Source organism: Thermobia domestica, chromosome 16 (genome assembly GCF_964235325.1).
Source record: "Thermobia domestica chromosome 16, izTheDome1.hap1.1, whole genome shotgun sequence".
Taxonomy (NCBI): domain Eukaryota; kingdom Metazoa; phylum Arthropoda; class Insecta; order Zygentoma; family Lepismatidae; genus Thermobia; species Thermobia domestica.
In genome coordinates this window covers 41,977,389-42,002,503 of record NC_137469.1, presented here as the reverse complement: position 1 = coordinate 42,002,503, position 25,115 = coordinate 41,977,389, and the positions used below count along the sequence as shown (strand labels likewise).

At 36.2% G+C, this 25,115-nt stretch overlaps 1 protein-coding gene across 4 annotated transcripts in view; it reads right to left on the bottom strand.

Annotated features, from left to right (window-relative positions):
* Nucleotides 1–14,361: 14,361 nt before the first annotated feature.
* The window catches only part of Arf6 (ADP-ribosylation factor 6), a 97,464-nt gene continuing 86,710 nt past the window's right edge, over nt 14,362–25,115 (bottom strand). For all 4 annotated transcript variants that reach the window (XM_081742376.1, XM_081742375.1, XM_081742379.1 and 1 more), the window contains 2 exons: nt 23,660–23,858; nt 14,362–18,436 (listed from right to left, as the gene is read on the bottom strand). In XM_081742376.1, coding sequence (XP_081598502.1) covers nt 18,294–18,436; nt 23,660–23,858 — 342 coding nt within the window. In that variant the 3' untranslated portion in view covers nt 14,362–18,293. The remainder of the gene's footprint in view (nt 18,437–23,659; nt 23,859–25,115) is intronic.

Here is a 25,115-nt window from a genome sequence, read left to right as displayed (position 1 = left end):
CAGCAGCGAGGCTATATGAGACGTGGACCTACTGATTAACGTGGAATCCGAACCACATGAGCTCCCGCCGGGAGTCATGCTAAAACCTATATGGTAAAACGATATGTAGGTGAATACTGGTAGTCAGTGGCTTAGACTAAGTTATGGCACATTAAGAACATTTTGAAAAAAAAAAAAAAACATTGATAATAACGTTATGTATCTCAGTTTATTTTGATTTATTACAGTTGTATGAGTATTTTGTATTTTCAATAAAAATAAAAAAAAAATCAATAATAAAATGCATAATAAAAATTGAGTACTAGATCAATAAACATACTAAAAGCATAAGGTAAAGTGAGTTCCAAAGTTGTATTTAATGGGAAATCTACTTATTAAAAGATGGGGTCCCCCCGGACCCCAGGTCATAAAGGGGCGTATTATAAGAGGACATAGTAACAGGGTTGAGGATGATGAGATAGATAGATTAGGAAGAAGAAAGGAGAGCACAGTGTTATTTAGCTTGGATGTTAAGAGTATGTTCCCGAGCCTTAAGAGAAAAGAAATATTGAGAATAATAGAAGAGGAAATGGGTGAAAAGAGAATAGTAAACTGGAACAGTAAGAAGGTAAGACAAGGATTAGAGGCAGTGTGGGAGAATGGATACTTTATAATCAGTAGACATCGGATCTTAGGTGAAAACCTATTGTTTTCCTTAGCTAAGACTTGGAAAATAATGCCATATATGAAGGTTTTATGATAAATTAAAGCAATAGCACTAAGTTTTATTTTGCCTAAAATGCCTAATTGAACGTTAGATCCTATTTTTGCCTATTTTGCGCAGAATACAGCAACAACAACCAGTTTTATGCTGACTTGTGTCACGCAATTGTAGCAGCCTACATTCCATTCCATACTACGGAAAATCCAACTTTACGAGATTCCTGGAACAATACTGCAATCATTCGGTCCCCTCTGAGTCGACGTCACACAAGAACTATGTGGTCAACCCATATAACGTAGCAATATCCAGAATAGGAAATGACCTAGGAGATTCTTATATTTGGTTATCGGTTGATGAAAGCTCTTGACCTAGGACGACCCATTTGTAACTTAGTTATCGGGAAACTAAACTCTGAAGCACCATCCAGAGCTTACCTTATTTGCGCCAAACAACTTTCAACATCCAATCAGGAAACAATAGTACACTTTGTGAACAATGGAATAAATGTGTTGTACCCCAACAATCTTGATGAGAAGAAAGTGCTTCTTGCCTATACAGATGCTGCAACCAAGTTGCTGAAGGTGTTCTATCCCTCCCTTGTGCATGTGACATACCTCCTCCATGGTTTAAATTGTGTTGCCGAGCAGATAAAGAGTAGAATTTCGAAAAATCAAATTCTCTACTGTAAAGAAAGTTTTTCTTAAGGCCCCATCAAGAGTATGGTCCTTTAACGAAAAGCTTCCAGACACCTCTCTGCCACCTCAACCAGTTCTTACACGATGGAGTACCTGGTTCAAAGCAGTTGAGTACTATAGTGACCATTTACGTGCAGTAAAGGAAATCGTTGAAAATTTAGTGGAGGATGCTTATAGCGTTACTGCTGCCAAAGAGTTGACGAATGATTCTTCTATCCCTACTGATTAGCCATACATCCGATCGCACTACACATTTTTGTTCGTGTTATTGCAGAATTAGAGCGCTTGGGAATACCACTTTCTAAGAACATTGAGGTTATTCAGGAAGTGAAACAAAAAATCGTGAAAGTGCCCGGTGAAGTTGAAAAGAAATTAAAGATAAAACTGGGAAGTGTATTGGGAAAGAAATTGGGACTCAAGAGTTTGTGTGCAGATGCAGACATTTTGGCTGGAAAACAAAGTGTATTCAAATGCAAAATATCAATCGAACATTTCCCCATCACGTCAGTTAATGTAGTACGTTATCGTCGGGAAGCCAACGACGTTATACCATCCGTACTATAATTCTCTGCGTACAAGCTCATCCTCACCAACAAATGCCACCGTTTCAGCATAGAAAACCTGGAAAAAGTGCTTGTTATTTACTGTTAGGCCAATTACGGCTTATGTGGCGCAGAAATGTGAAGGTGTTGTCTTTTGTACTGAAGCGTCATTTACAAACATATAGTTTTCTTAAGAATTCTTAATTTCAGCAATATTTCAATATTGATCAGGTTAAAATGTAAGGTAACAAGACGTGTGTATGTCCATTTCTTTATCTTACAGTTTGTATTCAGATCGTAATGTATCATTCCATTCAAAAATGAGTATCTTTTATAAGACCCTATTTTCCATTTTTAATGCCTAACTTAGTATTTTTGGTACCTATTTTAGGCACCTAAAACATACTTTTTCAGAACCTAAAAATCCGATGTCTAATAATCAGAGACAGAGACAGACTGCTTCTTTTCTGCCGTTATGTAGATGACTGTTTAGGAATATGGAAGGAAACGAAAAGGCAGCTGGAGAAATTCATGAGATGTAGAAAATGAAAAGAAAGGGATTAAACTAGAGAATGAAATAGAAGTAGACAAGGTGATAAACTATTTAGATATGAAAATAAAGAAGTCAGAAGGAGGAGAGTTTATTAGATCCTGGTACCCAAAAGTGTGTGCAGCGGGAGTGTATTGCCACAAACGAAGTGATGTGGATGAGGGTACGAAGAAGAATTTCATTAAAAGCATGGAAGAAAGAATAGGAGACCTAAACGCAAAGGAAGAACAAAGGAAAAGAAATTTAAAGAAGTTCTGGACACAACTAAGGAAAAATGGATACAACGAAGAGAACAGGATCACAAGAAACATAGCAAGAGAGGAAGAACACAAGAACAAAAAATGGTTTGGAACAGAAGAGATAAAGAGAATGCTTCGGGAAGCAGGAAAAGGACGTACAGGAAAGGAGGAAGCAGGATAATTGAACTGGTCAGGAAAAGCAAGAGCAGACAAAAACGAAAAGGGGGTAATATATAGAGTAGAATTCACGGAGTATAACAAAATTTACATAGGAGAAACAAAAAAGATGATGGAAGAAAGGATAAAGCAGCACAAAGATGATGTAAGATTGAAAAGGGATAACAATGCGATATATAAACATCAGAAAGAGAGAAACCACAAAATAGGGTGGGAAGGAGCAGAGGTCATAGAAGTAGAAAAGAGAACTTTGGAGAAAATGAAAGAAGCCAGAGAGATTATGAAGGCAAGAGACATGGTGATGAATTGGAATGCTGGATTCTCGATAAATAAAGAGTGGGAGAAGATTCTGCTTAAAGGACAAGAAATGGAAAGAAGAAGAAAGAAAGAACAAACTAATAAGAAAAATAAGGATAATTAAAAGGACAGAATGTATCCAGCGAAAAAAGTAAACTTTTAAGTGGACACGTGTGCAGCTAAAAAGTGAAAGTGAAAACTACACAAGTGTTACTTTTTGATGAAGGGGCGGAGCCTAATCAAAAATTGATCTACAGAGAGTATATAAGAAGTGACCAATTTCTAAGCAGCCAGGAGGAGTGGAAGTCTTGAGTTACTGTCTCGAAAATGTTAAGTGATCTTTTTTCTTCATATTATCACATAGCCTTGCTCAGTGTGTGTTGTGTTTTACTACAAAATGGAAACAACGCCTGATAGAATAGTTATACGTATTTCTCTGTATGGTAGATATTTTTAATCTACACGTACAAGAAACAAAATTACATTATTTGTTCAGTAATATTGTCGTTCAATTTCCACCCCTGTCTGCGACAGAAATGCTGGGAAAATGAGCCAGAGATAAAGGGAGTTCGTAAAGATCTAGGTTCATATTTTGGACGTTTTTAAAGGGCTGTCTGATTCTATGACCAGTACTGTACCTACTATCAAAATTTAAATATTTCTTCAAAGTGAAACATCACCAAAGTCTCCAGAGCTAGAGGATGATTTTTACGAAGAGATGGAGGGAAGTTTCATTTTATTTGTCAATACGATTTCCTTATTGTAGAATTCTAGAGCCGCCCGGTTAGTAATGGTGTTCACCAAATCCACTGAAGTCTCCAATTTCACTGGAATGGCTTTCTATTGCTGGATTCGGACCAACGACAATGACCTTCATTTTCTGAATCATCTTTGGGATACAGCTAGGGGTAAGCTGTAGTCTTTATTGTTTGTTGCTCCCTACTAAAAGTCCCAGTCTACTTTTACATTTTCACAAAAGGTGCCTTTCTTGGATATTCTGAAACCGCGTCTCTTTTATACTGCTCTATTATCTGGAAATAGAAGTACTTTGCATCGGAAAATAATAATACAGCCTTTCCTAACCTTTTCCACATTGCGACCCCCTTTAAAGTCTAAAATACATGTGAAGGACCCCCTTGACATACATACAGTTTTATATATATATGGGTGTTTTTGTTTTTCTCTGCAGTGGTATAATCATGTTAAAGCGGTATGATGTCTACTCCGTAGTCGGGTGGTTCTGGGTTTCAAACCTGGGGTCGCAGGACACCTTGACTAGATGTTGCAAATATATAAATAAATCCAGTACGTAAACAAAACTAAACCATAATAGCCTACCCATCATGTATAGAAAAATATATATATATTTCTGGACAAAAATACAATGCATTAACTTCAACAAGTTAAGCATGGTTGTTGTCTTTCACTCACTAATTTGGAAATGTTAGGATTAAACGAAGATCAGCATCAAGTCTACACCTGTACTTATTCTTCAGATAAGAAAAAGCAGAAAACGTGAATTCACAAAGGTATGTCGTAGCAAACGGCAATAAACATTATAGTCCTTTTGGAGATTTCAGAATACACTGATCGCGCATGCAGCCAGAAATCAGTCAGTGTGGAGGATGAATATTTCATTTTCATAACGGAGTCACACGAAAGATCCAAAAACTGATTTTCTTCGTTGTTTGGGACTCATTTTCCTTCTCTGGGAAATGATTTTTATCCACTCCAGTTTTTCTTTAACACTTTGGGCGCGGAAGTCGTAAGCACTGACTTTTTCCCGCTCGCGTCAGGATTTTGGCGGTTTTCAAATTAACATACAATATCAACAAATGAAATAATGCATAACATTTTGTTAAAATAATAAAGATTGTTTCTTCGTTGAATAATTAGCGTAGTTTTGTTTCGATATGTTTGATATCGGCACATTTGCGATATTTTTGAAACTATTTTTTGTTTGAAAAAGATTTATACATCTAAATATAAATGTTATAAAATTAAAAACTAAGTACAATAGCATTATTTGTACAGTCCGCAGTAAAAAAAAAAAAAAAAAAAAAAAAAAAAAAAAAAAAAAAAAAACTTTAACATGAGCATGTAAGTTTATTGTAAAACGACGAAGTCTTTTGCTCCAAAATAAGTGTGCAGGGGAGGACACCAAGGATTCTCCTGACGTGATTCGTGCCACTTAGACGTTATGTTGATTCCCTGCGCTGTTAGGCGTAGTTTCACAATAAACTTACATGCTCATGTTGCAGGTTTTTTTCGCTGTGGACTGTACATGAAAAATGTTGTGTTAAGAACAGTAGAGTATTGTGTGTTTCACACGAGGATTGTATACGCTACTTTACAACAAAAACAAAGTACAGGGTGCACCAAAAATACCTATCCGGACGTCGTACATCTCTGCAGGTGCAAATCATATCTGCTTTTTGTGTGAAATAAACTGAAACATTCAGGAACGCAAAGACTAATATTGCAATCTGGGCAATAAAACCTGCTGTCCTTTTTTACTGTCTTTTTTTCTTTTCCTTTTGCAGTGCATACTACGCATCTTCATTGTATTAGCCCTCTTGGTCTGCTGTGCAAAGCCTACGTCTGTTATGTCTTCTTTGCATCTTTTCTGCAAAGTGCCTTTCAACCAGCAGACCAATTTCGCGCTGCCAGTATTTTGCGTTGCTATGGCACTTGTTGGCTCCACTAATTGTTGAGTATAACGTACGAATAAAACGTGAAACAGACTTTTTTTGTGTGTGTGTGCGTGTGTGTGTGTTGTGCACAAGTACCGATTTGATCATTGCCATCAAAATCATGTGTGTACCAAGCCGTCTACACCATTTCATGCGTCTGTGTTTGAGGAGAGTAGATGATAATTTTTGATCAGAGGTCAACTCCTTTTTTGTTCGAATTATAATCCCATACCGATACTGGTTTCTCTGTCTCTATTCCCCTTTTATTCGTTACAATCCCCATATCTGCTGTGTGCCTGGAAGATAACATCAATACGTCAATACAGATTCCGAAGAAAAACGAAGAATGATTCATCGAAATACTCACCTGCATCTGTCATCTATATCACTTTCTTAAAATGGTAAATATTGCTACAGGAAGACAATTCATCAATCTACGCTTGAATTTCGTCGTCTGGAACAACTTCTCTACAACGTTCTGCCATACTGCACGAATAAAAACAACACAAAATGACAGCGTAACAACTTATTTCCCGCCACGTTTCGTGTAATCACATTACTATCTTATGGCAGAAACTTGAAAAACAAACCCCAAAGACCATATCCGTACAAAGAAATCAGTTTCCATACGGATTTAAGCGCAATACATAACACAATGCTTTGGTACGTATAAACACGGACGTCATGACTAGAAGGAACACGCAGTTCGTAATATATACGCACTTCGCGCCCTAAGTGTTAATGGAAAATACTTTCTGAATTTCTAAATGATGTTTTTTCATGTTCATAACATCAGAAAGATCTTCAGTTGTTGACAGGAAATCGCTAAGGAAAGAGGAAGAATCGGACTTTTTTTTTTCCTAAGCGGCGGGACCAAACGCTTAGTTTCTTGATTGTCACTTCAATCTTGAACCATAAATATGGTAACATTTCTGCCTTGAAGGCTTGTATTCAGGGAGTTCAAGCAACTGAAAATATCTGACATGTATGCTAGAATTGAAAGCCAAGTCAAATCGTCCAGACAGCAACTAAATTCAAATTTGAAGTCTAAAAGAAATAACCTCACTTCATCTCGGAGGTCGAAAAGACGGGTCGAGACTTCCACGAGATAACCATCGAATTTCGGAATGTAGCAAGAGGTGTTGTTGGTCACTTCCCATTTCATTGCACAGTGCATTGAATAACACTAGTTAACAAAGGTTTTGTTACATAAAAGGAAATACCTGTTCTTAAAGGAACTTTTTGCGCTGAATTCGAATATGCACTCGGTTTTTCGCCATCACGTACGATTTTCCCGTAACAGAGGGATTTTCGGGAAAATCCCTCAAAAATTTCCCTTTTCGTTTATTTTACACCCCAAGATCTTGTCCCCTTGCATATACTAACATAGAAATTATACCTAGTATACTTTGATTCATATTTTAAAAACTCTGCAAGTTTCGTAATAATCGCTTTATTATTTCTAGAGAAATAAATATGTTTGTATGTATACTGTGTGTACTGTTTATTGCACCTTATAGTAATGCTTTCAGATCTCTTAAGTTGAGGTAAAACGTTTTGCTTTATTATCACAAACACATATATAAAATATAATACAATATAATTTACAAGTGTGACAATTTACAATAAACAATAATACAAATGTACCAAAAGGTCATGAAAAGACAATCAAAACTATCACAATATATGAAACTTCCATTGGGTTACAAAAACGTACACTACTTCCTTCTTTTGTAAGAAATGTTACATTCTCTAACAAGACCCCAACAATAGTCCCCATCATTGAAGGATCCCATCGTCCCTGGTACCTTTTATCCATTGCCATTATATCTTGGTGGAATCTTTCCCCCTGTTCGTCGCTGAGAGCACCTAGGTTAGCAGGAAAGAAGCTGAGGTGGGAGTGCAAAAAGTGGATTTTTAAAGACATCCTACAACCCAACTCTTTGTATTTCTGTACCATGTCCTGTACGATTTCTGTGTAACTCTCAGCTTTGTTATTGCCCAGAAAGTTGCGCACAACACACTTAAATGCTGTCCAGGCAGCTAGCTCAGCACCGTTTAACTTGCTGTCAAAGCTATCATCAAGCATTAATTTCCTAATTTGGGGACCAATAAACACTCCCGCTGAAATCTTAGCATCACTCAGGTTAGGGAACTTATCTCGCAAATACTTGAAACTTTCACCAGATGTGTCCATGGCTTTGACAAAGTTTTTCATAAGTCCTAACTTGATATGAAGTGGCGGTAGTAATATCTTATTAGGATCTACCAAAGGAGCGTATTTGACGTTGCATTCTCCAGGTACGTAATTCACTCTAGGTTCCCATTCCTTCACTTCATAATGTTTGTCATCAGCTCGGCTATCCCATAAACATAAAAAACATTGGTACTTCGTGTAACCGCACTGCAGTCCTAATAAAATACCAACTACCTTGAGATCACAACATATTTGCCAACAATGGTCCTTGTAATTTATAAGATTTAGCAAAGTTGACATGGTGTCATAGGATTCCTTAATCTTCACTGAGTGCGCAAGTGGTATAGAAGGTTTTTTATTTCCATTATGTAAAAGGACAGCTTTAAGGCTGACCTTTGACGCGTCGATAAATAACCTCCATTCTTCTGGAACGTAAGGAATTCCTAGCTCCGCCATCAACCCATTTATATCCGTACATACGCACACATTATCTTGCATTGAGAAATAGCCTGAAAATTGAACATGCCTTTTCCTGTACACTGATATGATCGTTTCTGCATCCAATAAGTTCCACGGCTGGAGCCTTGATCCCAGAAGTTCCGACTCTTGTTTTGTCAGGTGCAAATCACGGACTAGGTCAGGACAAAACGAAAAAACTTGGAGAATTGTATATATATGTATTAAGATATACATATACTGTACGTTTAAAAAAAATATACGTTGGAAGTACATTCTATTTTTATACACGTTTCTAATTCACAGAGAGCAATACAAGTGTGTTGTTGACTATTGTAAATATTCATTTTTATGTCTGTGTTTGTAGTAATAAAGCAAATCGTTTTTACCCCAACTCAGGAGATCTGAAAGCATTACTATCAGGTGCAATAAACAGTGCACACAGTATACATACAAATATATTTATTTCTCTAGAAAGAACAAAGCGATTTTTACGAAACTTTTAGGGTTTATTAAATATCGTCGGCGGCAATTCAAAACCTGCTATGTGCATTTTGCAGGAGAAGCGAAAAACAGTATCCTGGTTAGCTTGAGAAGGTACCAGTTACGTGCAGCATCAAATATTACTTATAACATCACTTTTATAAAGCCAAAAAGCTAACCAGGATACTGTTTTTCGTTTCTCCTGCAAAATGCACATAGCAGGTTTTGAATTGCCGCCGACGATATAAATCAAGGTATACTTAGGTATAATTTCTATGTTACTATATGTAAGGGGACAGGAGCTAGGGGAATAAAATATCTGAAAAAGGGAAATTTTTGAGGGAATTTCCCGAAAATCCCTCTGTTACAGGAAAACTGTACGTGATGGAGAGAAACCGAGTGCATATTCGAATTCAGCTCAAAAAGTTCCTTTAAGATCAGGTGATTTTTCTCATGTAACAAACAAAAAGTTTAAATTTGTTAACTAGTGTAATCGAGAGTTAAGAGGACGAGACTTGATATAATTCACAATTTTCATTGCATCGTCCAGAACACTTTCATTTTGTATGGCATATCACGTGAGGCTAACGTTTTTCTCTGGATACTACAGTGGGTCCATTTCGCTAACAAAGCAACCGACTAGAGCGTACTATCAGTCCTTTATATTTCTTCGAGCAGCGTCTGTGCTAATGATAAACAACATGACCATTCTATGTCATTCACTACCACAAAAGAATTAAAGAGTTTCGAACATAGCTTCTTTCGTTGTTAGCGGAAGCTGTTTACAGAAGAGAAGGTCTTCTTGTATGGTACTGTCAAAAACTGTCGTGTTTTCATGTCAAAAATTAATTAATATATTTCATCAGATATGTTTGTGCTTTCGTCCCGTTGCAAATTGAAGTATCCACTGGCCTTTACATTGAGCTATTAACATGTTCTGTATATTTACAGCCATTTCTTCGATTCTTTCTTTGATAGTATTGTTAGATAATGAAATTGAAGGTAACTCGTTTGATAATTTTTCCCTAAACATTAGGCGTGTCATCACTTTGGCCAACTGTGTGAGATAGTCCTTTTTTCGCAATTAATAAAACCACTTCATAAGAAGCCAACATTGCCATTTCGTCCAGAGGAAATGTCCTTAACTATCTTCTTCGAAGCACTAAGTTCTGTCAGTCTATATAAACGGTTTGAAATACTCATTAGGTAACACTTCACCACAAAAAACACACTGCGGTTTCTGAACACCATTTGCCTGAACTACAGTAAATCCAACCTCTAAATATTTATCACAATATTTGCGTAATTTGTCGCACAGTTTCATTTCTTCTTCAATAGTGTCACTTGTTTCGGTGTTTCCGCATTTTAGCGAACCTGATATTAGCCACTGATCCATTATGTGGAATTCACACACACACAAACGACCGATAAATATTTGCCCTAACTTCAAAAGTACACTACTGTTCACTAACACGAACTATCAAATGTAGCTGTATTCTGGAACATGATTCAGAATATTTCTTTTCAATCCCTTCAAGACCTGCATTCGGCACTAGATAAAAAAAATAGTCAGGTGCAAGTTTCTCCGCCCAAATGCTCAAGAACCACAGCATAAGTTCAACGCACCCGGTTTGTTACAAATATGGGCGGGATTGTACCAGCCGCTTCTCACTCGCCAGATTTTCTTTTACCACCTACCTCACGCGACAGTTCAGTAAAATCATTTGTAAATAAATAATCTGAAGGAGACAGCACTTTTCGCACTTGTAACAACAAAAGCTACGGGAAGGGCGTATAACCGCTACCAGGTTATAGAAGGATTTTTGTGGACACTCTGTATATTTCGTGAAGACAGTGATTATTATTTTCGATTTATACTTTATTCTGCAACGCACATAAGTTCTTTCTTTGGTGGGAATTGCTTCTTTCCCACACAACTGGACAAAGAAGTATTTCATCGTTTTTTCATATATATATTTAAAACGTTGCTTTTGGTGAGAACATTTCAGTTAGTGACGAACCATTTCAGTGTTTTTACCTGACTCATTATATGCACAGTATATGTTCTATAGTTATTGGGAACTGAATTAAGTGCTTTCTTTAATCGCTTATGGAAACATTCCAATAGATTAGAGAAATACGGGCTGACCAGATGTCCCAGTGGCCAAAGTGGCACCAGCCTCACAATTTTTGCAGTTCGTTATCTGTACTTTCTCACGCCAGTGTTATCGCCGTGTCTAGTGCATTATAGGCAGTTGGCTAAAATTAACATAAATTCTTTTCCGTATTCTGTTTGTATGTGCGTACAGGTGAGTTAACTGAGTGATTTTTGAAATGAACTGCCAACCTTTTTTAGTTGATCGCAACCCGTACCTTGAGCTTGGGTGCTCGAGGAGTTCGACTCCGGTGTTGTACGCAGCCACCACGCACGTTGCGTTGGGAATCAATCATTAAGTTGTGTTAAGGGGCACAAGTTATTAGCCGGTGAAGGACGTTTTCTTACGGCTAGCCCCAACTAGTGAAGTCCCAGGTTCACAAACCTAGTGCGCTAAAAAGTTATACACGCGCCTTCCAATATCAGTATTCCACTGTGGAGACCTTCTTTTTGTTTATTTGCTGAAGATTCACCTTTACGCTGCAGGACTGTTCAGCGTAACAACTGGATTCATCGTGGGACGATCCAGACAACTTTTCCCCAATGCTAATCCCCCAAGTGTGTCAATGGTGTGAGTGAAGCATTTGTAGTGATATCTGAATTATAATCATATATATATATAAAGGGCTATATTGCCCGAAAAGGGCAAAGCAAGAATTTCTCATTCCCACCCCCACCCCCTTTTTTTTCGAAAAATGAAATGAAATTTTTGAGTTTTACGTCCCACGGTTATGCCGGTTAGGCTAAAGGAGACGGTGATGATGAGTGATGAATGAAATGGTGGAATGAAGAAAGTTGGAGGAAACGGGAGAACCCCGAGAAAACCCACGCACACGGTGTTTGTCCACCCCAAAGTTCACTTGGCGGGGGCTGGGATCGAACCCGGGACCCCAAGCACCAGAGGTGAACGCTCTACCATTGAGCCACCGCGCCCCCCCCTTTTTTTTTTCGAGTCACCTTTTGTGTCAAAGATGATCTTCGTTTGAAGATATTTTACAAATACGTACATCAATCTCTACACGCTTTTTGGCTGTCAGAAAAAAAAATGCAGTTGGAGTATAGGCAACTTCTTGTAGGTTGAATATCACTTCTCACGCAAATTGACTTGTCACTATTAATTCGGTCATTGGTATATTTCTCATCACTGTGTGTGCCTTTCTCAGATTGGTTTGCGGAGCCCACGTTGGAAAAGGCTGTAATAATGCATCCTTCCCAGTATGGTGGTATCTGTGGCACCATTTTACATACTAGGCACATGAACACTGCTTATTTCCGAATTATCTTTCTCTGTAAGACTCGAAAAAATCATGTTAAATTCGTTACCATAGATCGGAAACAACCCCTGTATTAATAGTTACCTGCCAACTGGCGACCTGCACAAAGAGAAAAATAAAGTTTGGATCTTTCCTCATACATATATACAGTACCTTGCTGCGGGGTATCATCGTCTCCTCTTCCTGCTCCTATCCTCTTCAAATCCCGTATCAATATTGACTTTTGGTTACACAGTCTTCCATCAAATCATCATCATCTTTTCCTTCTCTACATTCTGTAGAAAAATTTTGAGATTTCACAAGGCTTCTATTTAGTAATAATTTTAACCAATTTTTTTTTTTTTAATTTCATTTTTAGTATGCACTGGGCCCCCTTTGTGTTAACTTTGATTTTGAGTTAACGTCCCTTTCAGTAGCGAGGATATAGGAGACAGGACCTACTGATTAACATGGAATCCACACAACATGAGCTCCCGGGAATCGAATCCGGGTCTACCACGCAAAGGCGCGTACGCTAACCGCTTAGTCACGAAGGAGTTCCTTGTGTTAACAGATTTATAACAATATTGCTTAATGGTTTGTAGAAACACAGTTCCAAATTTGACGTCGGATCAAGATTACTGGACATCGGTCAGCATGTGAGCTATCTGAATTAAAAAATACTGGGTTGTAGCTACTCAAACGATATTGGGAGTGTTTTTACGTGTATCACTTAAACGTTCACCATACTTTATTTGCCATATAGTATTATTGTTTAAGGGAAAAAAAAATTCAAATTTCCAACAAAGATTTAGCAGTAGTAGTTACTTACTGGTCCTACCCTGACTGAAGTATAATGTTACAAACAAATGTGTCTCTTCGATGATACTATCTGCTGTGTTTAATTACTCGTAATGTTTTCCTATCTATCTACAAAGATGGGCAGGGTTACCATTAGATCCATGGACAAGACAGTATGCGAGGAATGATTGTTTACTTTGCATAGGTGAAGGCAATTAGGAAAATATTACATAATCTCTTTCTCTTTATACAATAATCACAAATTATTGCAGTGCACTGGGGCTGAAGAACACTTGACATATATATATATATATTTATATAATGAAAATATTTCAACAATATTTTTCATGAAGGGTAAATTTTAGATTAATCCTTTCTTTCATTTCTGTCTTTTGGTATCACATTCTGAATTTAATCATCAAGCATACAAGGTATCACGTATGGCTTTTTTTCATGAGCAATGTCACTTTAAATTTACAGTATTCCGAAAAAAATCTATTTCCCCACATTTCGTTTTCTTAAAAAAATGGAGATGAACAACAATTACTTTCAACAATAAAGTAATATTCCTACAGTTATGTACTGCATTTTATATATTAAAAGCTTACTCATGCACAAAAGCCAGATGGAAGCCAAAATTCACCTATATCCGTATGTCTTGAAATAAATAAATAAAAGAAATATACACTTTTTCTTTAATGGGTTCAATGAACACAGGAATTATTTTTTGAACAGTCCTTATAATCATTTAACCTTTGTTTGTGACGCATGTAAGGCAAAGTAAAACAAATTCATTCGAAGTAAGAAGCAACTATATGGAAGTACATTATTGCTGCACATGGTTAACTGAAAGGGAGAAAATTCACGCTGTCGCATCAAAGTCTTTACCGCAATTTTCTTACTATGACCCAAAATGTGTAGATAATAAACTGAATTCGCATTATACATATATACACATAAACACTAGGCCTATTTCAGAAGTTCTGTGTATGGTAACATTCCCATGTTCGAGTTGTCCGAATGAGAGAAGTAATGATACTGTATTTTATCACCACAATTGCATCCGCTGCCTACAAATTGGTTGAGGAAAGGATTTTTTTTTTCACACAGTATTGTAAAATTTAATTCTTAAAAAAAAAAAAAAAAAAAATCTTGTTTTTAGTAGTCAACTAGGCTACTTGCGGTTTTCGCTGACACATTCGCGACGTCGGAAAGTGATAGGAATCATTTTAACCACTGACGACACACGGGTACATCCTTCTGAATTTCGTTACAAATTCAAAACATACGTCACAAATAAAATGAAATGAAATGAATTTTTTCAGCTTAACGTTCCACAATTATACCCGTTAGGCTAAGGGAGACGACGATAGAGCAAGTGAATGATGGTGGAGTATGAGTGTGGTAGGAAACTGGAGTACCCGAGAAAACATACAGACGCGATGTTGTCCACCTTGGCCGGAGATCGAACCAAACACACCCACGCAGCAGAAGTAAGCTCTGTACCACTGAGCCACCGTGCTCTTTAGGCATGTGCAAATACAATAATGCAATTACAGTAAAACCTGTCTTCAACGGACCCTTTATTAAACGAAAAACTGTCTTAAACGGAAATATTTCACGGTCCCATGAATTTTGGAGAATAAAACGTGTAAAAAGTCCCTTCATTAAGCGGAAACTGTGTTACGCGGACAACGGAAAGAAAAATAAACATGTAACGGAAAATTCTGAGTTCCGGACTACAGCGTTTAGAAGATGTTTAGACATTTTGTGAGACATATACATTACACTGTCTACGATGAAATGTTCGTTCTTTTGTTAAATATTCCTGGACAGTGTTGACCTTCCCCAACCACTACTCATATTCATCCCCACAAATTGTCCTTAATCCTTGCAACTTAATCAAGAATCATACGGAATGTCGGAAAGAAGAAAAGGAGATAGAGGAAGAAGAGGAATACGATACCGAGTTCGAAGAAGAGTGTAGAATAAATACATATCAAGATGCTCTCAGAAGTTTAAAGGAACTGCAAAAATTTGCCTTACGGAAAAATGATTCTGATTCACTTAGTATAATTTCTCAGGTTAAAGTGTATGCTGAAAGTCAAGCAGCCAAGCAGCAATGTACACAGAAAACCCTGCTTGGCTATTAGAAAAATAAAGAAATGGTGTGCATGGCAAATTTTGTATTCATTTTATTTTTTTTTTTCTGTATTTATTCGTAGAAGAAAGAAGTACTGTAATCGAACAATGTACGTACAGCAATATATTTTCTCAGTATGCCCCTTTACAAGCATGTATTTAAAAAAAGAAAGAAAGAAAGAAAGTAAAGGTCTACCTGCACTAAGCGGAAACCTGACTTTAACGGAAATTTTTGCAAGTCCCGCTCGATTCCGCTAAAGACAGGTTTCACTGTAATTGGTTTTCTGGGAATTGGTAAATGTGGATAATCCTGGTGATTGCGTTGAATTGTACGGAAATACAAAAAGTTCGATATAACTTTGATACAGTATTGCTATACTCTACTGTATAATTACAGTATCTTCATACACACAACTTCTGAAATGACCCATTATTTGGCGTCCGCTTTGAGAAACTTAAGTTTCATGTCCATAAAACACACTTGCACTGAAGAAAAACTGGAAAACGAACAAAAACGCAGATAACTTCAATTAAAATAATCCACCAGCGCTGTATTTATGAACACTGCAATCTGATTTATATTTTCTCTATTAGCTCAATTTCTTGCACCTTCGGTAACAGCAACAAACTATACAAAACACAAACTATATATACATACCCGAGTTACTTACAATCCTAACTACTCACTGAAACTCAGTTATTATGCAAAACTACATTGCCTTTATTCTTCATATAAAGCGAGTTAGGTGCCGATTTGAAAACTAGTTTTCATTGTGAGTAGGGTGTTTTTGTTTTAAAACACTACTACACAAATTACCAATAAATAAAAAAAAAGAAAAAATGGGGTATTATGTTATATAAACATTATAAATAATCCAAACAGTTTTCATTTTTACAGAAAAAAATTAACTTCTTTTTCTTGTAATCAAAATTTGTACAATCGCATATAACTTTATAAGCTATTATTTAATATAACATGTTCAAATTACTATAGGCTACATCCCTATGTTGCAAGATAATTGCTGACTTCACTGAAGTCAAATATGGTTACAACAATAAGGGATAAAAAATGTTGGAATGTGCTTATCAATACCTGAAGTTCGACCACTAGCATTCTTGCACGTTTCCTGTTTGTTCATTATGCATGTACGTGAAAGCAGTACTTTTTGATAATTAAAAAGGCATTGCTTATTTATCGAAATGTGCTGCTTGTGTTTTCCGCACATAAAAAAGTTAAATACTCTCCAAATCTTTCGTGATAGTATACAATGGATTTTTCTTCTTTCTCGTCGAAAATTAAGTTTTGTATATTATATGTTACTTTATACAAATTTCATTTTGAATTCATTTTGTAATCGTTAAGTCATCAACGTGTCTTTAATATAAAATATATTTAGAGTCTATGAGAACATATCATGACACGGGTAAACTTCGTAATATTTCACACCCAATCACTTTACGCTTCATCATGAGTAAAGACTAAGGCAAAAAGTTTTTCACAAAAGAAACTGGTCCTCTGCGTCACTGAAACTTGAGGAAGATTTTAAAATCTATCTTTATACTTCAGTGATGCAGACTGCCTCATCGATCATTTTTTTTTTCTTTCTTCTTTTATCCTAATCTTGGTCTTTACACTTGATAGAGAGGCAAGGGTTTGTGCGGAATATTGTGGCTTTTACCTGTTTCATGGCGTGTCCAAGTAGGCTCTTATCTTTTACATTAATTTCACTCTGATTACAAACACATTTTGTGTTAAGCCTGTGTTACAAGTCTGTCACCGTTTACATGATTTTTGATCAATTTCTCATTTGAAATGTTAATATGCACTGGGTCTTCCTAACTTTGCCCCGTGAAAATCAGTTGTGCTTAATTTAAAGCAAGTAAAAAACTACTCGCTTTACTTTGTAATCTTCTATTATTTTCTGAAGCGTGTGTCATATTGATAGAAATTTCTCTTAGTACAGGTTAACTGGTGTTTGGTAGTAATAGTAATAGCAGCTTACCTCAAGTACCTCATTTGAACACACTGCTTTTTTGTTTCTTTTTTTCTTTTCAAATATATACACACACACATGTTCTCATACATACAAGCACATACAATGATATTCATCTACACTTTCATCTTACAATATATATATATATATATAAATAACATGTCAGGGTTTCCAAACTCATTTTCTTTTTCTTTTTTTAAACAAACAATGACACTAGCTAGGTCATATGCAAAGTCACATATAAATTAAATTCTAATTACACTCGAAATAACAAGCAAGATGATAATAATACATAAAAATTTTCCTTTGAAACAATATTTGATATGAAAAATGACGATTTTTTTTTTTAAATTTCCATATACCTAGGGGAGGTATGGTGACCTAGGGAATGAAACTGTTATGTAAAGAACGTCGAAAAAAATTCAATTGTTTTTTATGGAGTATCTAAAGAGAATGTAGCACAATTTTCTTTTTAATACAGTTAACAACTTTTTTTTATTATTATTAAAAGGCAGAAGTTTCCTATCACTGACTTATCAAGCGATTATTTTTATGGAAATTCCTAAGTAATAATATAAAAAAGGAAAACTACTTCCATACTATGAAATCTCCATCTTGCAGAACTGATTGTAGTAACTATGTCTTGTATTTTGATCATTTAGATTCTCAATTATTTGTTTCATATATTTTATTTTATTCACTCACTTCACTCAGAAGATGGGACTATTCTTGAGTAAAACAGTGTCCAATTATGTTCCGGGTGTTTCAATTGTCGTCTGATTTCAAGGACTACGGTCTGTTCAGGGAACTTAGACATGGGAAGACCTTGCTTTGAGAGGCAATGTTCCATCAAGAAACACATCCCATCTGTATGCAAGTTCATACTTTGCACGAGGTACAAAAACTACATTTCAACTCATAATTTATGGTTAGAAGTGAGCCATGTTAGCCCTTCATATAAACCATCCCCTGTTGTGGCACACGAAGGCTGAACATACCAGTTCCTGTCTCGTATTCTTGTAAGTCCTAATTTTTCCTGTATTTCATGTGGTTTCATAGCTTAAAAAGAAATAAAGAAAAACAATTAACAATTGTAAAATTAAGAACAAAAATTTTAAGAACTGACTGAAAAGAGTAAATGAAAGTTGAACGGAAAAGTGCAACTTAGGCGGAAATTAGTCATAGTACGTTTCCTGACCAGTCACACTTTTTTCTTTTGTTATTTAAACAGCAATTTTCAGTCAATTCAAACCTATAGACAATGTGATGTAAGGAAAATTCCTCCCATTGCTCATATAAAATCCATAGAAATATTAGATCATAGAAGTCAATAATTATATGCAAGCCTTTTCTGTCTGTCTGACAGTAAGGCTGCAAAATTGTATCTACATGTATCTAACGTGAAGTGCAATTTAGATTCAATAGATCACTTTCTTAATTGGTCGTAAAGCTGTTGCATCTCTGCAGACAGAGATGGTATAGTTCTATACTACTTCCGACTAAATCTATGGGATTACTTTGTATTCTAGTATGTTATCTATGTTCTACACTGCCTTAGTGAAAGCAACACGGTTTCACGACTTTTCAGAATTATTCAGTGTATTACATACACATTTTTGGGGCTAAAATTGAAAAACTTCTTTATACATGCGCCAGTATAGTAAATTACGTAAAATGTAAAGCTAAAAAAGAGTACAAAGAACATAGTAATTAGAGAAGACTATCCTAAAACTGGAGCCAACGTAACACATGAGGAATCTAAATATCAAAAACTGAACTTACGGGAAGGAATCTTCCTTACAACTTCATCACCTTCTTGCACATTAGATTATAATATTCAATTACAATTTACTCAATGTTTTATTCTTGTTTTAACTAAATACAATTGTAGATGCCTAGTTTTCAACTGGAAGCTTACTCATTGTTGATAAAAAGGGTAAAACAAAAGTTTTTAAAATTATTTATTTCAGTCACCTACTTGTTTTATAGGTCATGTTACAACGAAAACTGCCTTGCACTAGAAAGAGGCAATCTTGCTCCACTGTTTGACGCCATCTCTCAACCAGTTCAACCCCATCAGTACTGGGCTCTTATATTTCGAAAGAGAGAACTCATGCACTCCAGCTTCCACCTTTCCTTAGTTGCTGAAGTATTGTGAGAGCAGGGAGTAAGACAGTGTATCAAAAAATGATACTCTGACGGTACAAAGTCCGGACTAATACGGTATGCTGAATGTGGCATCAGTTCAATTCTCACAAGTTCTTGAAGTTTATTTTGAGTCGTTAGATAGATCTGTGGTTGTCTTGCTGCAAAAGGATTCGCCTTCTGTTCAGTTTTTGGTACACCTTAGTATACATTCGTTCCGACTGTTCTAAGTATGGATATGTGCTAATTATTCCGTAGTACGAATGATCCCAGTTATTTGGCGAGCCCGAATTCCCCGACTTTTCCAGATTACAATTAACAAATTTCAAGTCTAAAAAAACAGCTATATTTTCCCCACCAGGAGGTTCCTCACCTACTACGCATATTATATATATATATCAGGGTGTTTCAAAACAACACCAACAACGTTTGGCAGGCGATTCCTGACACTAAGGTAAGACAAAAAGTATAGACCAACTCGGGTGCACAAATGCTTCCTTTCGCAGTTATAGGTTGCCGAAATCATGAAAAATTGAAACTATGGAACCTACCGTAGTCGGGTCAAGACTTCACTTAAGAAGTAGTATGTGCCCTGTTTAAATATCCAAGTTTCACAATCCTGCGGTACTTCCATCACAGTTTCTTAACCCGTGGAGCTGTGAACCCTTGAAGTTCAATTTCTCATGATTTCGGCAGCCTATAACTCCGAAAGGAAGCATTTGTGCACCCAAGTTGGTCTATACTTTTTGTCTTACCTTGGTGTGAGGAATCACCTTCCAAACGTTGTCGATGTTTTGAAACACCCTGTATACCCGATGGCAGAACTTTCTTTGTCTTTCTGCGATGAACTTTTGTAGGTCAAAAATTTTCTGCAGAAGAAACACTTGTGATTCTCAAAATTACGCTTTACGCGACGTAAAAAGCAGTTCAAAGTATATTTATGCGAGTATTCCGTCCATTTAAGACATCTACACACAGCAGGCATGTTTTCATACTTTACTGTTGGCTATTTTTTTCTCCTCTGGCAATTTTTCTGCACAGGCACGGGAAATTTTCTGCGATCACATCCCAGATCGCGGCGTGTTCTGCTATGGGGCCTAGCTACAGAAGTTCTGCACAACAAGCTAACTTTATAAAATATCCCCTGCCAAACAGCCGGGTAAGGCAAAAAGAGATATAGGTTAAGTACAAACCCTTACTTAAAATTCTTTGACTTTTCAACGCTTTTCATGAAATTCTTAGACTTTTTTACTAAGCTTAGTTCCCCTACTTTTCTAAGTTTTCCACATCACTGCAAATACTGTAATATGTACCAGGTATTAACAGTTTAATTATGAAACGAACACGTAGTGAATTATTCCCTAATTCCACCAAAAGCTTAGAATCATTTCGTGTCTGAAATGCTAGTGTTAAGTAACAGGCTCTGACACCTGACCCTTGTTTAACCAGTCCTTAGATATGTTAGAATTTTGGAAAAATTATTACACGTTATTATTCTCTTGTGGAAACACACTTGCCTAGAGCAGTGGTTCTCAAACCTTCCGATAACGCGGAACCCATGTGCATTCCTAAAGTGATCCGCGGTCCCCCTGTTCATTCGGAAAGTGATCCGCGGACCCCTTGCAATGCTATCTGAAATTTCACATGGTATTAAAAGCTATACTGATTAGAATTACCACTGACAAGAAAAATATTGCAATAAGTACTTTATTCTAAATATACATGAATGTTTCCTAGTGAAAGAAATTTCAATTGAAAATACAGTAACTTTCAAGACTGAAAATCAATGTACTTTTATTAAAAGGAAATTCACTTGATAAACAATGTTCTCAAATATGGGGTCACTAATATGAGGTATGAAATTATTTCTGTTTTTCCACAATTGCACTGAAATCCGGAATAAGTTTTGTCACCATGGATCTTAAGCCCGATTCCACATTAAAACGATTTCGCTTTCAGGTTTTAATACTGCAAACAGCAGAAAAGGTCTGTTCACTTAAGTGAATGGCAGGGAAAGACATTAAATGTTGCAATGCCTTTTTAGTCAACTCTCTATACTCATTGAGCAGAAATTAGTAAGTAGGAAAACATGTAAATTTATAAACGTAAGTATAATTTCTAATTGCTTACTTTTTAGTAACTGAAAAAAAATACTTCTTGCATAACAGCTGTGAGTTCCATTTTATTGTAACACATTTCAAATTTTACGCGTCGCGGACCCCTTGACTACATCCCACGGACCCCCAGGGGTCCGCGTACCCCACTTTGAGAACCACTGTCCTAGAGTATTTTACAAATATCCACATGTTTCTGTCAGAGCTGAGTTGAATTTCGTGAGGCACAATCTGGCAGCTCCGGATACTTTTATCATGGTCATGACAATTAAGTACACTTGATTGTAACATAGCAAGTATGCCTAGTAACCTGAAAATGCTAATCGTCGATGTGCTTCCGTATTATAGCGCACAACCACGGAATTCAGTTTTCGTCCTACACGAGCTTGACTGATCGTCAAAACCAGTGGGATCAACTGTCCTTCATCTTTCGAACAACAAATGTTTCGAGTTGCTTCTGGAACGTTAAGATTCAAACTTACGCATAAAGAATTAAGACTTTATTGCAACAAATCTTTGTGGACGTCACATACAAACATATATGTGGATTAAATCACTGCATCATCTTTTACGGCGCAAATGACCATTACCTATGTATGTGGTAGCGAGCACCTTCACGCTGTAATTGCTTTGGTCACATGACACTGATGCACTGTACCAATATTATTGAACTAATGACTAGCATTTCAACTCAAAATGGAACGTTCATCACAATCGATAGGATCATTATAGCATTACTTATCACTAATTTTTTCTTTTTCTTTTTGATTTCAATGATGCTTTTCTTATTCATCTTAGTTTTATTATCGTGACCAAAATGCATTAACTCATCACAGTTAAGATATCTATAATCATCCTTAGCAGGAATTATAACAAAGTGTAGGTAAAAGTGATTACTAAACTTTCTTAGAGCTGAGATGAATACTAAATCTCGTCCCAGTGAATGGCGTAGTTTTCTGTTAAAATGAACCGCCATCAACCATCGTTGAAAACCTTACGCCACAATAAATTATTTTAGATTCAAATAACGTGTCATAAAGGAAATAGACAGACGCACAAGGATTTTCATAGGAATATGAGTATTTTGTGCTTTGAAATTTGTAAAAGTAATTATCTCAGTGGTAGAGCTACCATCTCTAGTCCGGGAGGTCACTGGTTCGATCCTAGGGCATGACATTATGTCCATAGCGCAAAGGAAATAATCATGTGATGTTAAAAATTTTCTTTTCATTCAATTTTTTCATCTTTATATACATATATAACAATTCTTGTGATGCTGCAATCATAATCGGAGATTATGTTTAAAACCTTTCGCACGTATGAAAAGAGTAGAACATTTCTTGTAGCATTTTAGAATGTTTAGCAAAATAGACATCTGCTGCCTGTATTAGTAGAAACGTTATAAACGTAGTTTCCAAGGATCTCTGTTGCGGTCGGCAAGATCTTGAAATATCGTAACGTTCTAACGATTAATAGCTGCCACATATGACGTTAGTTCAATGTCAGTACGCTAAAGGACTCAACGATTAGCGTCAATCAGTGATTATAAAGAAATGCAAAGCCAATGGGGGGGGGGGGGGAAATCCGACCCTGAAAAGATAAACGGACATAGTACTGTTCACACGGCCTATGATTGAACTAGAGAGTGTCCTCGTACCAAAGATGATCATCCTGCACAGATTGCTGACTCGACATGGTGTAGTTCTGCTGATACAAAATATTGAAGTTTAGCGTCCCTTTTCAGCACTGAGACTATGAGAGATGGACCTATAATTTAAAGTGGAATCCAAACCATCGTAATGTGTTCAAATTTTTAATGCTCTCCTAGCAGGAATTGAATCCGTGAGCACGTGCACCAAAGGTGCGCGCTAGCCACTAGACCAGCGGAAAGGGCTCTGATAGGAATAGTTTTGTTAGTAAATGAAGATTACTTTATGGCGGCATTCCCAGTAACATCTCTTCCCCCACAATTTTCTATAATATAATACTGATTATCATTTCTAATTTCACGATCTCGGCTTACCGTCTGGCAGGTCTTGCTTATTTGCAAATATCAGGATTATTGCATCCCTCATTTCTCGATCATTAATTATCCTATGGAGCTCTTGTCTAGCTTCATCAATTCGATCTCTATCAGCACAATCCACTACAAAAATCAGTCCCTGTGTGCCCGTGTAATAGTGTCTCCACAATGGGCGGATCTTGTCTTGACCTCCAACATCCTAAGGAATAAGAAACTTTCAATTAGACAACACATTCTGGAATAAATATGAATTAGAAAATGCATGGCTTCTGTTATTTACCCTTGTAAAAAGAATGCATTCAACTGTTTACTCTGCTGAGCTTGAATCACAAGAGCTTATTATTTTCAGAAAATTGCAATTATTTTCGCAGTGTGAATCGACCGTCGACTCAATCATGCAGTTTCTTTCAATTTTTACTTTTGATTACTTTATAAATGGTCTCTCTCGCACACAAATAAATAATAAATAAATAAACATACGGTTACCACAAAAGTCATGGTAACGAATAAAAAAAAAAATCTGCAATATGCAAATAGAAGGTTAGTCCATATGTAAACGTTCCATGTTGGGAGTTGGATGAACATACATATCACCATTAGGATATAGCACGAGAAATTTTTAAAAATAATAACGTTACAATATATATTGGCAATGCGTGGTAGATTATTTGGCTCCCGAGACAATTTCGAGGGTCTCTAAGATGCCACGGGTTTTGTGTTTCTGTCACGTACTCATAAATATAACACGCGTACTTTGTAATATAATAGTGTGTAATGTTGTAATTTACAATAAAACACGTATAAACGACAATACTTTTTCCGTCATTTTTCGTCCAACTTCCTACATGTAAAGTTTACATATGGACTAACCTTCCATTTCCATATTCAGTTTTTAAAGTTCCCACGACTTTAGCAGTAACCTTTGTATATACTGCATGGGTCTTTCCCAAGAGTATCGAAACTCACACTTTTTCATTAATTACTATTTTTGTTCCTCCCACCCACTACAAAGAAAATTCTTATGTCTTAAAGTATTGAAAACACAACATTCCAGCAATTCCAACAAGGTACGACAATGCAATGTAAGTTTTAAGTGAACGTCAGAGCAACATTGCAAAATCAGGGGCCTATCTTATAACGACTCTATAGAAAAGCGTCGTCAACCTGGTTCGTCTTGTAAAATATCAGTTACGAAGCGATAATTACTTTTCTTTATGCAAAAATCAACTCAGATATTCAAAGATTATTAGTCTCACCTTTATTGCTTGATATGTCTTAAATATTCTTTTTAAGACCGTAAAATACATAAATTCACTTGACTAGGTCAACACATAACATATACATAGCCACAACTATCCCATAATAATCTCCTACATATATTAAAAACATTCTTCTTTTCTGTTGATTTAAAATAAACATTCTACTAAGTATATTACATATTTATGAACACTTTTTG